This window comes from Scylla paramamosain, chromosome 3, assembly GCF_035594125.1.
Source record: "Scylla paramamosain isolate STU-SP2022 chromosome 3, ASM3559412v1, whole genome shotgun sequence".
In the NCBI taxonomy this organism is placed as follows: domain Eukaryota; kingdom Metazoa; phylum Arthropoda; class Malacostraca; order Decapoda; family Portunidae; genus Scylla; species Scylla paramamosain.
In genome coordinates, this window is record NC_087153.1 from 15,946,637 (window position 1) to 15,962,444 (window position 15,808).

Sequence of the window (15,808 nt, forward strand, 5' to 3'; positions counted from 1 at the left end):
CAACTAGAACCTTTTGAAAGTAATGGAGGTGGACTGTATCCTGCAACACTTTTGATTCGCACCTCCACTATTTTCAAAAGGCTCTAGTTGAAGTTACATGGATTTTTAAGGGTTATTATTATTATCATCATTATTATTATTTTTTCTTTATGGTTCTAGTGACAGATTAACAAAATTTGAAGGATAAGTGTTTTGAATCTACTACTGCTATTACTACTACTACTACTACTACTACTACTACTACTACTACTACTACTACTACTATCATATACAGTCTCCCCGCCTCACCCAGCACGGCGTAGAGCGCCACCAGCACAAACAGCCCGATGTGAGAGAAGAGAACTCGCGCCACACGCCTGCAGCAGCCGCTCTTGTCGCTGACCAGGGTTTCCGACATGACGAACTCTGACGAATGGTGGAGAGGTGAGGCCGAGCTCATGTGTGTGTTTCGCTTTTGTTGCTTACTTATATTATTCCTTCCAGGTGTTCTCACTACTATTACTACAGCTACTACTACTACTACTACTACTACTACTACTACTACTACTACTACTACTACTATTACTACTACTACTACTACTATTACTACTATTACTACTACTATTAGTACTACTGCTGCTGCTACCACTGTTGAGATTATGATTATTGCCAGCAGCAGCAGCAGCAGCAGCAGTAGTAGGAGCATCATCATCATAATCATCATCATCATCAGCAGCAGTAGTAGTAGTAGTAGTAGTAGTAGTAGTAGTAGTAGTAGTAGTAGTAGTAGTAGTAGTAGTAGTAGTAGTAGTAGTAGTAGTAGTAGTAGTAGTAGTAATGGTGATAGTGATGGTAGTAGTAGCAGTAATATCAGCAGTGCTAATATCAGGAACAATAATAGTAGCAAATACTGTTGTTGTTGTTATTGTTTTGTTGTTATAAAGAGACGTGTGCTATAATAGTGCCATAACAATTAATGCCAGTGTACTACTGTCTGCGATACGGTGAGGCAGGCGGTGCAGCCCCGGCAGATGACGGCGGAGCCTTATGAATGCGTAGAGGGCGACGCCCGACTTACGAGTTACATTGGCTAAGGTTCCACAGCCCTCCGCATTCTTCCGCACGCACGCCGAGGAGGTGGCCGCCTTTTCCAGGAGCTCTCACGGAACGCAGGAGCCTTGCAAAGAGCCTCCTATTGACGGCTGGTCCTCGTGTCTGTTCAAGGTAACCCGTCTCAGCAGTCCCCAACGCAGTGCACGCCAGTAACAGTGGCGGGAAAGTGAAGTAATTAGTGGAGTAACGTAAGCAGACAGGTGAGTGACAAGAAACAGCGGTGGCTGGGAGGAGGAGAGGCGGTGGTGGTGGGAAGGCAGAGGGTGTGTGTGTGTGTGTGTGTGTGTGTGTGTGTGTGTGTGTGTGTATTGGTCTTTTATTATTATTATTATTACTGTTGTTGTTGTTGTTGTTGTTGTTGTTGTTGTTGTTGTTGTTGTTGTTGTTGTTATTGTTGTTATTGTTGTTGTTGTTGTTGTTGTTGTTGTTGTTGTTATTGTTGTTGTTGTAGTCGTTGTTGTTGTTGTTGTTGGTGGTGGTGGTGGTGGTGGTGGTGGTGGTGGTGGTGACGGTGGTGGTGGTGGTGCTGTTGTTGTTGTTGTTGTTGGTGATGGTGGTAGTGGTGGAGGTGGTAGTGGTGGTAGTGGTTGTGGTGGTCCTGTTGTTATTGTTGTAGTTGTTATTGTTGTTGTTGTTGTATTCAGCAGCTCTATGGCAGCGTATACATGAGTGCTAACGTTTCCGTCAGCGACACTCTCCTGATTTCCGTGAACTGCAACTCTCGGAAGAAAATCGCCAACTTATGTTTTATAGTGTCAGTGTTTACTGTAGACTTCTTTCTCTTTTCTTTTTGGACACAGCAAGTATTTTACATATTTAAAACACAATTTCCTGTATATTTCAAAATTTGGATGTTTTCTATATCTGAATACTGTAACGTGCAAAAGAGAATTTCAGTGATCAAGTATTTTCAAGGAAGCCATTGCTCAGTGATATCGGAGTGAGGCTGCTCTCAGGGAAGCGCTGTTTGTTGTTGAAACCCTCAACTATATAAATGCGGTTTTTGAACGCTCTTCCCTCCATAAAGAAAGGTGGCCCGCCCCCTTCCCGGCCTTCTTGCCGCGCCGGATACACTGGTCAACGTCCTGGGAACGGAGCCCTTGCACGAGGGACTCCCTGCAGCGTGAGCGTGAGACTTACCGATACAGTAGAATGCCTTTGATCGTCTGACGCATCGGAAACAAACAGCACCGTTCTCGAAAGTAAAGGTATTGTAGTCTGAAATCCATTTTCAAAATAATATGTATTTTTGGCGGATGTGAAATGGAAAAAAAGAGACGCTGAATTAGAGAAGTGGTATAATAGATAAATTCTTTTAATGCATACGTGAAGAAACTTGCGGAACTTGGCTTCTCAACAGAATAAGGAGGAGACGACGTACTTTTAGTTCTTAGTACAATACATATCCGCACATGGAGGCCTCTCTGTACTATTTCCCCGTCACCTTACCCTCCAACCCTCGCTCCCGTCACTCAGGTTTCCACGACTGAAGTTTAACAGTTCGATGTTTTGATCCGTAGGGTTATAATGTCGGAAGTGATAATAATGAAAATAACATAAATGGCTGTATAGAAAGGGCACTACTGTTAGATTGATTTTGTTTAGATTTACTGTATAATCTTTACCACTGAAAGCAACCATAATAATCTTGTTTAAGGGAAATATTAGGATGATATCCCCATGCTGCTGGAAAGATAGCATAGGAAAGATAACAGTTAAGCCTCATAGCACCACGGCATGTTTAATTTCACCCTGGACAGCATTACAAATTGTATGAAGTTTAAAACTATATATGCAGTAATCACGAGGTTGAATATCATCACTAGTTATTCATTCACTAAAATTACTTACTCATATCCCACCTACATTACGTGATTTCGTGAAGTTTCATAAAATAAGCTACAGTACTAAATGCGTGAAAAAACAGCAATACTTTTTTTTTTTTCAGATGCTGTGCTTGTGTATGTAGTTTTCAGTTCATCTTCATATTGAGGCAAACGGGACTTGCATAATCACAGCGCGCGCAGAATCATAGCGGCGTAGCACCTTCACATCAAGCAAGCTTACATAAGTGTCTTCATGCTTTAAGCTTCCATGTCTTCGCACTCACGTAATGTTATCTTCCGGTTAGAGTTCAGTGGGTGAGGCAACGAGATAATTTCGCGGACTGGTGGGTGTAATGACAAGGAGTGGCGTGCGTGGCGAACTGCTGCGGGCCGGGGTGGAGGGGCACGGATGCGGCGGGGTGTGCTGGCTGTCAGGCATGCAGTGCGAGATAGATGCATGTATATATGTCTGCTGGTCATGCTTGAATGTGAGATCAGAGGGATGATACCTTTTCGAAAGATCATCTGGACGGGATGGATTGCGGCCTTAGAATCTTACAGGAAAATTTAGATTTAGATTTAGCTCGTATGATGCTGAGTATTCGATTAATTAGTTAGCTAGTTAGTTTGTTAGTTAGGTAGTTAGTTGATTATCCATATTTTATTTATTTATCTATTTATTTATCTATTCGGCTATTTTTCTAACCCCTTCATTTTTCGGATTATCATTCACAGGTTTTAAAAGACGTATTTTTGCACTAATCTCTTAAAAAGAAAAAAAAAAAAAAAAAAAAAAAAAAAAAAAAAAAATATATATATATATATATATATATATATATATATATATATATATATATATATATATATATATATATATATATATATATATATATATATATATATATATATATATACATATATGTATATATAATTTAATCTCATATTTCTTTTCTTAATGTCCATCCAGATAATTTATAATGCTCTCAATGTTAACCAAGGACCACCATAACAGTGAAAGGGTCGATTGCACGGTCATAATGGCTTTGGTGTTCCCTCAGTCACTGGTATGGTAAGCGTGGCCGGCTGGTGACGCAAGCCACACCACTCCGGCAGGGCAGCCACTCAGGAATGGCGGGAAGCAGAAGGTCTAGAATCAACAGGGTCTGCCGTATGATGGAAGACAGTGCTAAGCAGGGAATAGGACTCTTAGGACATTGCATATCTTACTGAGGACCGGCATGGTGGCGGGCTAGGGCGGAGATGCCACCTGCAATACCACCCGAGAGAAAGAAAGGTTTTATTTATAACACTGTAATTATTTAGGTGACTTTGGTGATGACAAGTGCAGGGCTAGACGATGTATTGGTCAAGACGGAGGTGTTGAATGCGGTGTGTGGCGGCGGGGAGGGAGGGAACGCAGCTCGTAATTAGACCATAAAGCAAGCTATCTCTCGAAGAGCCTTGTCGTGTGGAATATTGTTGCTCTAACTAAGAAACTAACACAGATGACTGTTTCTTGTAGCTTGTGGGTGGAGGGGGAGAGATTCATCTAATAATCTGAACTGCACACGCTTGGCTGACTGATTATGGGACAGCATGGAAGGTGTGTGTGTGTGTGTGTGTGTGTGTGTGTGTGTGTGTGGGTGGGTGGGTGTGTGTGTGGTGAGATTAATAATACTTTTGCTTCAGGTGTTTGTTGAGAGGAACCTTCCATTACTACTACTGAATCTCTAGCTGTCTGTGACCCTCTGCAAATTTCCTATATATAAATAAGGATTAAGTGTTACTCCACATCTTTCCTCAATTCCTTCACTCCCCGCTCCTCAGTCCAGCCTCCCCCCTCACCCTCTTCCTCTCCTTCCACCCTTTGTTTACGCTCGGTTGCGTGGTGATCGGTGTACTATAGTGACTGTTGCTACAGAAGTAACGGGAAAGGGGAGCCTTGATTACACACATTCAGGGTTTTATAGTGGCCTTAAATATAACGGGTTTTCTACAGTAGGTATCTATTTCTTCCTTTAGACCGTGAGCGCCCCTCCCTGCCGCTCTACACATGCTGCAGCCCTTCCATCGAGACCCAGCACGTAACGGCACCGGCCAAGCACTGCATCACGCATTCACATTAATTACATCACAGGGATTAGTGACTCGCATTACTCCTTTAACTTTATCATGGCTACCTCAAGCAATGAATTAATTGGCACACCAGTTGGATAACAGATGATTATTTACAAGTGTATTATAGTGAATTATTTACAAATTGCTGGAGATTTATTTGTGCAGCCAGTGTGAGGCGCCGCAGAGTGCCACGCCTAGGCCTGGCACTGGGCACTCCTTGGCGAGAAACAGATCGGACCACGTAAGACTGACCTGAATTCGTAGTGTTCAGCGAAGCGGGGCAAGGACTGGACTGCGTGGCGGGCGGGGCTCTGTGTCCTCCACGCTGTGTGTGTTTCACCCTCACTATGGTGACAGGTGCTCCTGGTGACGGATGTACTGTTGGTGATGGTGGTGGCGCCAGTAATTCAAGTTCCGTATAGGTGCTAGGTAATTTACTCTGCCCGGAACAAGCCTCCCCCACCGCTCTCTTCTCCCATCGCCTCTGTCTTCCGTTATAGCTTCTTTCAGTCTTCTTCAGTCCATTTTTTTTTTTTTTTTTCAATTACTGCCTCCCCCTTCCTCCCATTCCCATCACATAAGTCTGTTCACCTCATTTAACTGCCACAGGAAAGTAAGGATCAACAAAACCACATGACTGCTGCTTACCACTTTTTACATTCAAGAGACGATCATATAAGCCACAAGAGAGGTGCTTGCAGGTGTAGGTAATGGCTGTGCTTTGCCTGATCTAAGGAGGTTCAAGAACGCACGGCTAGTGATCCTCGGAACCACGAACTTACTGACCACTTCCTTACTCTGCGTCGGGAAATTATTAGTTTGACAATAGTGTTTTTGACAGTTAATTACACAGCGCGTAGGTTGAAATTGTAGGCCATTATTGATAAACGCTTTGCTCTCTCACCACGACTATTTTCAAAGGCCACGGAGATGATAAACCAGGTTCTCAAGAGTGTTTCTCCTGTTAATGATGTAGAAATATTATTAATCTTTCACTAGAACCATGAAAAGAAAAAAAAAAAAAAACGTGTCAAGAGCCTTTTGAAAATAATGGAAGTGCGGCGCAGAAATGTTTCAGAATGTGTACTTGCTATACAGACAGTATCCTTGTTTAAGTTCCTCGATTCGTTTCTTAGAGAGGTTTTTCAGGTTAGATGTGGTTTTCAGTTTCACACTGCCCTTTTCATACGTTCGTCTAGAGAGAGTGTATGTCGATTAATTTTCCCATCGACAGAGTGACGTAGTTAATGGCACACTCCCTCTCCAGACGGACGCGTGAGACGGGTCGTATGAACCGGGCCTAGGAATGTAGCATAAAAAAAAAAAAAAAAAAAAAAAATGGAACGAGATACGAAAAAGTTGGGAAATATTAATGAAGATATACTGAAAACTTTGAAATATACTAAATATTATCTCAAAGTGATTGCAGAAAAAAAGAGTAGATTGATGTGTGTGTGTGTGTGTGTGTGTGTGTGTGTGTGTGTGTGTGTGTGTCCCGCATTCTGAAACGCTTTGCTCTATCACAACAACTGTTTTCAAAAGCCACAGAGGTGCTTAGACGGGTTCTCGAGAGTGTTCATCACTGTTATAGAAATCTTGTTAATATATCACTAGTATGATAAAAAAAAAGAGTGTAACTTCAACTGAAGCCTTTTGAAAGTGGTGGAGGCGCGGATCAAAAGTGTTTCAGGATACGGTCGTGTGTGATCTTCAGGCTCATTTCGTTATCACACAGTTTGTGATTCATCTTCCTATAACTCTCAGAATTCCTTTTCGTATTTCAAAGAGACCTTATCTGTAAAGTATAAATCTGTTTACTTAGCCTTTCATGGGACCTGATGCTACGGTAGTTCCACAGATGCTTCGGAAATCAACGTTCAGACGGCAGCGAAGCAACGGACGTGTATTGAACGTTTGATGGCACAACAGGGCGTAGATTCGATGACTTCTGAGCGCGGCTGTCCAATAACGGCGTCATAATGCCCTCTCCGAAGCAGGCGGTGGTCTTCACAGCGTCCTTCGTCCTCCTCTCTTTCCTTCTTCTTCGTCCCAAGACACAAGGAATACACATTCTCTCTCTCGTCAACGCTACACAATGCCTTGAAGACCCCTTCCTTGCCTTTACCTTACACAATGATAGCTACGATGATTCACTCAGCAACGGGACGGCAGCCAGCATTCTTCGTGACCACAAAAGCACAAACGTGACTGAATCTGGCGGCAGCACCACGACGAAGACTCCTGACCCAAACTCTTGGATGAGGCTCATGGAGGAGAGATTCGCGGAGAGACTGTCGAGGATGAAAGCTGCCTGCCGCCGCCACGGGGCCTCCCTCGAGTACTCGGTCTCAAGGACACTAATGAGGAACCTTTTTTACAGCAAGAAGTACAAATTGATGATGTGCGCTGTTGGCAAGGTGTGTGTGTGTGTGTGTGTGTGTGTGTGTGTGTGTGTGTGTGTGTGTGTGTGTGTTTACCTCTGCATTTTCACAGGATTGAGTCAAGGTCATTTATCCTGTCTCTTAATACCAACTCGTCGTATTTTCTTCAAGTTACATGAAGTTATTATTATTTGCACTCACCATTCTTTCAAGTAATGGATTCGAGTGGTCTATTGCTTTATTTAGAAAACTGTATTTTTGCACTTCCTCATCTTTTCTCTTATATAGTTCCTTGTTATGATCTCATGACGTGTGTGTGTGTGTGTGTGTGTGTGTTATAATTTCATCCCTCTACCTCCTTATACTGACGTCCCTCTTTCCCTTCCTCTTCCAGGCGGGCTCCACAACCTGGAAGTCACACATCTTGGCCATCGCAGGCAGAGTTGTGTCTCCCAAAATTGTGCACGACATACCTTCCTTGCAAGCCAGGTGTGTGTGTGTGTGTGTGTGTGTGTGTGTGTGTGTGTGTGTGTGTGTGTGTGTGTGTGTGTGTGTGTGTGTGTGATCTGAAATCCCTAGTCTACATCATCTAATCATTCTAATGTAAGAGATAACCAGTACTCATTTAAATCATACATTAATTTACTATATTACAAATTTGCACTTATATATGAACGACTTCATTAATGAATACTTGATCCATAAGCTACACACATATTGAGAGAGTCGCGTGCTGCCTCCCTCCTTGCGACAGTCAGCAGCTCGGGATCATGGGCACTCGGGCCGCCATGCTGTCCGCGGCCACTACCACTGTGATGACCGTGCGGCACCCGCTGGACCGCCTCGTCTCCGCCTACAGGGATAAGTTCAGAAATGGAGCCCTGATGCCCACCACCAAGTAAGAGAGAGAGAGAGAGAGAGAGAGAGAGAGAGAGAGAGAGAGAGAGAGAGAGAGAGAGAGAGAGAGAGAGAGAAAGCATCTGCATGCACTAATGAGCTTAGCGAGTGAGCGTAACTCCGCCACTCAGAGAGCAGATCGCTGAGTCCCGAGCTGACCTGGTGAACTATGAATATCTAGTTTGCTGGACCTAAAACATACAAATAAACAGCTACATAGATGAACAGAAAGATAGATCGATAAATATGAACCATAAATCGATAAATATAAATAATAAATCAGTAATGAGGGGTCTGTGGGACAGTCCTTTCTCACAGAAGGCACTGAAGCACCTGGCGAGGCAGGGAGAGCGAGGCTTGGTGTCCTTCACCTTCACGGAGTTCCTAAAACACGTCCTCGTGGACCAGGTGGGTTTATGTCACACAGGAACATGTCACACTAGAAGGGAGCAGTCATGCATACTATAAATTACTAATCTTACTTACTTGCATGACGCCAATAATAATTGTATGCGGCGTTATATTTTACGTATCATGCATCGATGTTATGAGGTATAGATCCCGGAATACAGTGTTGGAATAAATGATAGTCCAAGAACGAGCGTGATGAAGGCACGTGATCTCTGTGTGTGCCGGCAGAAGGAGGAGAGGGTAGAGAACGCCCATTGGAGGAACTACTACCGCACCTGCTCTCCCTGTGCCCTCCATTACGACTTCATCCTCAACACGGAGACCTTCACCGAAGACCTAAAGTACATTGTCAACAAACTGGGCATCACAGAGGTGAGAGGATCGTTAATGTCAGCACACAGTAGTTGCGGGATTATGTTCAAAGGGCACAGAAATGTTTAACTGAGTTCTCAAGAGTGTTTCTCCTTTTAGTAATGTAGAAATCTTCTTAATCTGTCACTAAAAAAAGAAAGAAAGAAAAAAAAAAAGCCCTTAAAAACCCGTGTAACTTCAACTAGACGCTTTTGGAAGTAGTGGAGATTCAGAGCGGAAGTTTCAGAATATGGTATTCTCTCTCTCTCTCTCTCTCTCTCTCTCTCTCTCTCTCTCTCTCTCTCTCTCTCTCTCTCTCTCTCTCTCTCTCTCTTCTGACCTTACATTTTCTTCAAGCCTCGACTAAGGTATTTACACGTGTGGCAGGTAGACGTGGAGTGGAAGTTGAACGCCCAAGCACACACCACCGCCTCGGCCCACTATGTGCACTACTACACCAACATCACCCAGGCCTTGCTGCGGCGTGTTCTCCACAAGTACGAGGTCGATTTTCAGATGTTTGGCTACGAGGTTCCCGCCACTCTGAAAGCGCTGCTGAAATAGAGGGAAGGTCTCAAGACGCCTCTCACTGTCATTTTGAATTCAGGAACTTTGAAAGTGTTTTCTTTAGGGACGCGTTTTCCTTTAATCGGTTTTTTTCTTATAAGTTTTGTTACCCTTATCCAGCGTCACTCGTGCATATAACTAATAAACTGATTAATTTACTAACTAACTAAACAACCAACAAACAGTTTTCTAGATAAATAAATAAGTAAACAAATGGATTAGGGAGTAGCCCAGGTAAGTTCGGGAGACACTCAAGTAAACTATGAGGCCGTGGGTTTTAACGAGTTTACGAGGCGCTGCTTCCCAAACAACCTGACAGAGAGAAAAGGGTGTGGTTAACGTGTCTTAATCTTGGACAAGAGTTGGGAAAACGATTATATATATATATATATATATATATATATATATATATATATATATATATATATATATATATATATATATATATATATATATATATATATATATATATATTTTAATGAACGAGACATTGTTATCCTGAATTTACATGTAGTGATTTGAGCATATATTTTTCAATATTTGTATTAATGTATATCAATAATTTGCATTGACAAAGTATAGGCATCACAAAAATATGAAAGGTCTTATGAGTTATTCTCTGATTATTGCTTCATAATTTTCTTTTCTTTTCCTTTCGTTATCAAAGTACTGGTTGAGATAATAAGAACAAGCAGATTATCTAAAACAGTTATTCATTGAATCAGGTGGTTCGAACCGTGGAAACTTTACATGAACCATTCGAAACACTGACATTCAAAGCAACCAGCCCAAGCCAACCCCTCACTTTTAAGATGGCGCTGGCTTGGAGTGGTTCGGTGTAAAGGGTGGCTCTGCTTAAAACTTCTGTGTAACGAACTGTGCAATCCTTAGAGACGAAGAGGAAGTTTTTGTGATTCAGTAAAGTCAATGGAAGACTGATCACTCAGCGTTTGGTCCATCTGTTCGTGCTGCTGCTGCTACTGGTGCCGCTGCTGAACTTCTCACTCCTCCAGGCATCCACTAATACAAGGTAACAGCCTGGCCTTCTTGGCGTGAGGGCGCCGGAGCTCCCTCGTCAGTCAGCAGGAAGTCCAGCGGGTATTTAGAGTCTGATGGGGTGTTGGTATTACTTTTTATTTCTTCACTGAAATAGTAATGTTAGGTAATTTCACACGCCGTTTTCTTCCCTAGACACACGTTATTTTCTTTCTTAGCTTCTATCCCAAGAAGTGTATGTTCGTGCGTGTGCTTGCGCATCCTAGAAGGAAATTAACACTTTACGTTATTATCAATATGCCTTAACAAAATTTGGAATGTGGCTTTCGCATGCCATATTGGTTTCTGAACCTCTACTTTACTGGATTTCCATCTCCAATCAGTCGTGTTTGGCCGCCATTGTATGTATATTCGACTCCTCTTCTAATCTGTAGTGTCCCAGAAAGGCTTTGTTCGAATATAAATTTGGAACTTGAAGTGCGCCTGCTTGGTAAGAGCATCACAGCCAATGAAGAATATCATTAAATCTATTTGCCAATCACATTAGTTTACGTGGAGTTGGGGAGAGTCACCGTCCGGCTTGAAGTTGTTCTGGCGCCGCTCTGAATTTTCCAGCGACCAGTGCTCGTGCTTCGAAGGAATAACAGCATTTTTTTTTTTTTTTTACGAAAATTATGCTGCTGTGAATTTCTCAAAAATCCTCGTTGTTAGTGGTGTAAATGAATAGTGTAAGATAATAAACAACTTTCGAACAGTATTGACTTAAACTTTTTTGAGATACTGTTTTGAAAATACAGTATCGGCCTCCCGAATATAAGCGTGTGAACGTTATGGCAGGCAGGTGCTCTTTGATGTGGAGACAAATATAGTAATTCTAGTGCATGAATCATTGTATTTCACTTTCCTCGCTCAGAAACCTCGCGTTTTCATTGATTTTCGGGCCTGTTGGAGTACGTGTGTGTGTGTGTGTGTGTGTGTGTGTGAGTAAATTTCAAACGGTATCAACAACGGCAACATTGCAAGAGCTTCAATAAGAAGATAGTATATCAAGTGGGGCAAAGTTTTGGTATATAGCGCTAGTACCTAGTTTTTCTTGTTTCATAAGGCTTTTGCACGCAGGAAAAGACATTCACAGCAGATTAGACCATTTATTTTCACAGCACGTGGACCATGAATCGCGGTAGGGTATAATAGTGATGCTGCTGCTTAAGAAAAGGCACCAATAAGGAATTGTTCTTTTTTCCTTTTATACGAGAAATGACCTCTTTCCTCACGTTCACCAGTGCCGGTACAAGGAAAGGTAACGCAAAAGACTGATCATAACCTCTGTTGGCGACTGACGACAGTTATCCATAACCAAGAAACTTTATCTCTAATTAACATGCATAAAAGTTCGCGATACATTTCCTGCTCTACAAGTATGTGCCATGCAGTTCTGCTAAAACTTTTTTTGATTGCAAGGTACTTCCAACTGTTTTGAAATACTGGAGGTTACGGAAGACTGAATTCAGCACCCTTGAATTCAGCACCCTAAAACACGAGTACATGAATAGTCATGAATCCTAGCCATGTGACCCTCATGCCGAAAAAGTCAGCTTGTCAGCATATTCATTTATTTCAGTGGATACAAAAACACAGATGAGCTGGGCTGACTCAGTGGAATTTTGGCGGCGGCACCAGCTGCGTGGCGTACTGGTCCAGGTCCACCAGGTCTGCATCTTTCATGGGCAGGGACAAGATCATCTCCTCGGCCTCCTCCTGAGTTAGCGCCTCTCCCTCGCATGTCAGCAGCCGCACCAACTCCTCCCGGCCCAGGCTCCCTGCCGGCCGAAACTGGCAGCACGAACGACACAAGTTTTAGTCACTGATATCATTGATGAGACGATATTATGATGTGTTTGAACTAAGAAACAAGCCAAATTATTCTTACCATCGTCTTCTTTCCATCGCCGTACATTCCGCTAGACTTCGACTCCGGCTGGGGATGCACCTCTGCTAGATAGGTGCGACCCTCCTTTGCCAGTACTGCAAGGGCCCGCTCGATCTCCTCTTTGACGACTCCCGGGAATCTGCCACAGTATTCAAGCTTATCACTCAGCGACCTAATGGTGTTCTGTCCACATTGACTCTAAATCATGTATCTTTATCTTCTTCCCTCTCCATTCCCCATTCTCGTTTCTTATTCCTTTCCTTCTTTTATTTCACCTTCTCACCTGGTAGGTGTGGGTGTGGCTGGATATGTATGGGTGTGGTTGTGTGAGCATGTGAGTAGCTTACCGTCGGTCCAGGAGCAGCTTCTTGGCGATAGTAAGGAAGGCTGCAAGGTGCACCGTGTCGGCGCTCTCCTCCCCCACCATTGCAGCCACAGTCTTCCGCATCTCGGCCTCTGATGGCACTAGACCTGCACCACCACCACCACCACCACTATTACCATCATCTTGGTTTCCGTAGAACTTAAACACGATGATTAAATGTTATTTTTTACACTGTCATTACATCTATATTCAGTGTGCTATTCATACGTACTGTAAATCAAATGTGTGTGTGTGTTAGGATAAATAAATATGAAAAAAAATAAAATAAAGGAAAGAAAGAAAAAAAGTCACGACAGAGGAGGCAGCGAAATATATGCATCACTAAGTTAACGCATACTGTGTGACAATTAAGCTTGTCGCCCACCAGATCGGAAACGACACTTCGGAACGGACACGAATCATCGGAAAAAAAAAAATCTAAACCATACATTTGAACGTGCTAACGCCCACCTGATCGGATCAGAAACGAAACGACGCATCGGATCAGAACGGAAACGACGCGAATATCTTGGATCTTAAGAATATTTTTCTGATAATTCCGATGCGTCCGAGAGACTGCGCATGCGCAGAACGGAGTTTGGAGAGGTTGTGTTGCAGGGCTGCCATTCGTACGATAATTATCGTGTTTGTACAACAATTTTGCTTCAAATACGATGTACGATACCCTTCCTCACTATCGTACGCTTTGTACGATAATTCTACGCTTGTGGGGCCGTCTGTAGTGACAGTAGTTTTTTTTTTTTTTCTTAAATGTAATAATTCGTTTAAATTCAACATGAAAATGTTCTGTTTGTCTTTTTTTTTTACTTGCTAAGTAGTATATAAAAACTTTCAACCCTATATTCGCCTCTGTGATTGAGGCATTGAGCACGAAGAGTGTAAAGAGGAGCGTGAATGTGACGGGCAAACAGCACTTACGTCTGGTACGATAGAGGCGTACATAAGTTGTATGCATGAGTGTGTTGTTACGCCTTTTGTCTCAGCTGTCTGGGGTGGTGGGGTAGTGGTGGAATTATTCTCCTTCCTGTTCTCTAGATGCACATATAGGATGTATCCACTGTTTTTCTTCTTGTTCTTCTTCCTCTGCAGCTGCTAAGGCAAGGGTTAAAACGAGAACTTCTTCGTCACTACTATTATCACTCATTTTAGTATTTAGCAGGGAATCATGCCAGAGCTGCGGCACCTTTCTATGTCGAGGTACTCTCAAGACTGAGAGAGAAACATAGCACCCGCGTCGTTTCCGATCCAATGTCGTCTGAGCTGGTGGGCGTACTGAACGTCGTGTCGTGTCCGTTCCGAGGCTTCGTAAGCTTCCGCGGCGTTTCCGGTCCGATCTGGTGGGCGACAAGCTTTATGGTGCGTCTGGAGAGACAATTGGTGTTGAAAGTGGCGCGTGTGATAAGTGAATAATTGACATGCAGTTCGTATTGCGTTGTATATCTTACCTAACACCCGGATGATAGTTGGAACATCCTTGACAGACACTACGTTCTTATCCTTATCCTGGAAGAGAGTAAAAACTTCCGTCAGCTTCTTATCAAGGGACATGGCGGGGCGAAGAGCGGCTGTGACTGCTTGTTTGGCCTGTTGTCATGGTAACTCAGAGTCGTCTCCTATATTGTAATTAGATTAGTGTTTTGTGTTGTAATTGTTGCACTTTTTTTTTTCTTATTTTATTTAGTGGTTCGAAATAGTTTTTAGGCCATTAATATCCTGCTAATGATCTTGGTATTTTCTCCCATCCCCCTACCCCTCCCTCTCCTCAAGAGGAGGGCAAACAGTGTGCAGGCAGTAACGAACCCCGCCAAGGGAATAAATGCATAGACACGCATGGTGAGGTGTTGACCCTCGTCAGCGGCTTAGATGACGGGATACTAGATAATAATAATAATAGTAATAATAATAATGATAATAATAATGATAATAATAATGATAATAATAATAATGAAAGGGGAAAATAAATTTGTCAGTAGTGGTCGGGCAAATGCGAACAAATTCCACTTACACTACAAAGACTTATGATTCGATTAACAAAGAATTATGTACAAATCTAAAAGAATTTCTGAGAGAACACCACAACAGGGAAGTCTTCTACATCGGAAAGACAAATGGGTTCTATCAAACAGTTTTTACTGGCATTATAGAACATACAAGTTGCATATTACATTCTCTTTACAAACGGGCCAGGTAATTGTGCATGAAAATTATATACAATGTTTAGAGTTGCGAATCATTGCATATCGCAGTTTTTGTGATCGTTGATTCGCTCCACATGTTGCTTCGGTTCCTTTGGGTGGAGGCGCTTGACATCTTTCTTTAAGTTGTACATTTTCTTGTGGATTTACATAAAAAGAAAAAAAATAATAATAATAAATAAATGGAATCTCATGTACTGTAGAAATCTATCAGAGGAGTTACGTAGGGATTGAGGAAAGGAAGTTCGGAACAGTAGTGAGACCATGAGTGGGACTTAACTCGGTCACGCCATCTGTAGCCAGAGTGGTGGAGCTGTGTGGCGCTATACGTGATTCTTGAGGGTAGATTCCCACGTCATTTTTGCCGGTAAGCCAAGATTGCCACGTCATTATGTATGCCAGAGGACATAAGCATTTCCTTCCTGCTTGCTTGCAGGAAGGAAATTGTTATGTAACAAATTAATTTAAATAATTTAAACGATTGCACATTTATCTATTATATTAATATGTTGTACTCAGATGCAACTCACACCTCATTTGTTTAAAATGTTGCCTTTTTTGTACACTGATCACCTATATAACAATTACTTATGATCAAATATATATATATATATATATATATATATATATATATATATATATATATATATATATATATA

The 15,808-nt window shown here is 42.4% G+C and overlaps 3 protein-coding genes across 7 annotated transcripts in view; 1 reads left to right on the forward strand and 2 right to left on the reverse strand.

Moving 5' to 3' along the window:
- The window catches only part of LOC135091439 (TWiK family of potassium channels protein 7-like), a 12,243-nt gene extending 5,731 nt beyond the window's left edge, over window positions 1-6,512 (reverse strand). Inside the window, exons 1-3 of one of the 2 annotated variants that reach the window (XM_063989091.1) lie at window positions 5,289-6,512; window positions 4,146-4,185; window positions 289-405 (exon numbers count right to left, since the gene is read on the reverse strand). In XM_063989091.1, coding sequence (XP_063845161.1) covers window positions 289-405; window positions 4,146-4,158 — 130 coding nt within the window. In that variant the 5' untranslated portion in view covers window positions 4,159-4,185; window positions 5,289-6,512. Of the gene's footprint in view, window positions 1-288; window positions 406-1,057; window positions 1,181-4,145; window positions 4,186-5,288 lie in introns of those variants that run through there. The other variant, XM_063989101.1, reaches the window with a different exon arrangement.
- LOC135091453 (carbohydrate sulfotransferase 14-like) lies at window positions 813-10,014 on the forward strand. Of its 3 annotated transcripts, none has more exons than XM_063989116.1 (7): window positions 813-1,203; window positions 6,895-7,453; window positions 7,812-7,906; window positions 8,172-8,315; window positions 8,620-8,722; window positions 8,954-9,097; window positions 9,464-10,014. In XM_063989116.1, exons 2-7 carry the CDS (start codon window positions 7,016-7,018, stop codon window positions 9,638-9,640), a joined length of 1,101 nt encoding a protein of 366 aa, XP_063845186.1. In that variant the 5' UTR covers window positions 813-1,203; window positions 6,895-7,015; the 3' UTR covers window positions 9,641-10,014. The 3 variants fall into 3 exon arrangements, with proteins under 3 accessions (XP_063845186.1, XP_063845177.1, XP_063845195.1); XM_063989107.1 differs by having other exon boundaries at window positions 1,153-1,292; XM_063989125.1 differs by having other exon boundaries at window positions 1,153-1,292; window positions 9,468-9,613.
- Window positions 10,015-11,773: 1,759 nt separating this feature from the next.
- Window positions 11,774-14,546, reverse strand: LOC135091515 (calmodulin-like). Of its 2 annotated transcripts, none has more exons than XM_063989232.1 (4): window positions 14,400-14,546; window positions 12,917-13,040; window positions 12,570-12,708; window positions 11,774-12,472 (listed from the first exon to the last, which is right to left on the reverse strand). In XM_063989232.1, exons 1-4 carry the CDS (start codon window positions 14,500-14,502, stop codon window positions 12,293-12,295), a joined length of 546 nt encoding a protein of 181 aa, XP_063845302.1. In that variant the 5' UTR covers window positions 14,503-14,546; the 3' UTR covers window positions 11,774-12,292. The 2 variants fall into 2 exon arrangements, with proteins under 2 accessions (XP_063845302.1, XP_063845304.1); XM_063989234.1 differs by lacking the exon at window positions 14,400-14,546 and adding an exon at window positions 13,873-14,268.
- Window positions 14,547-15,808: the final 1,262 nt, after the last annotated feature.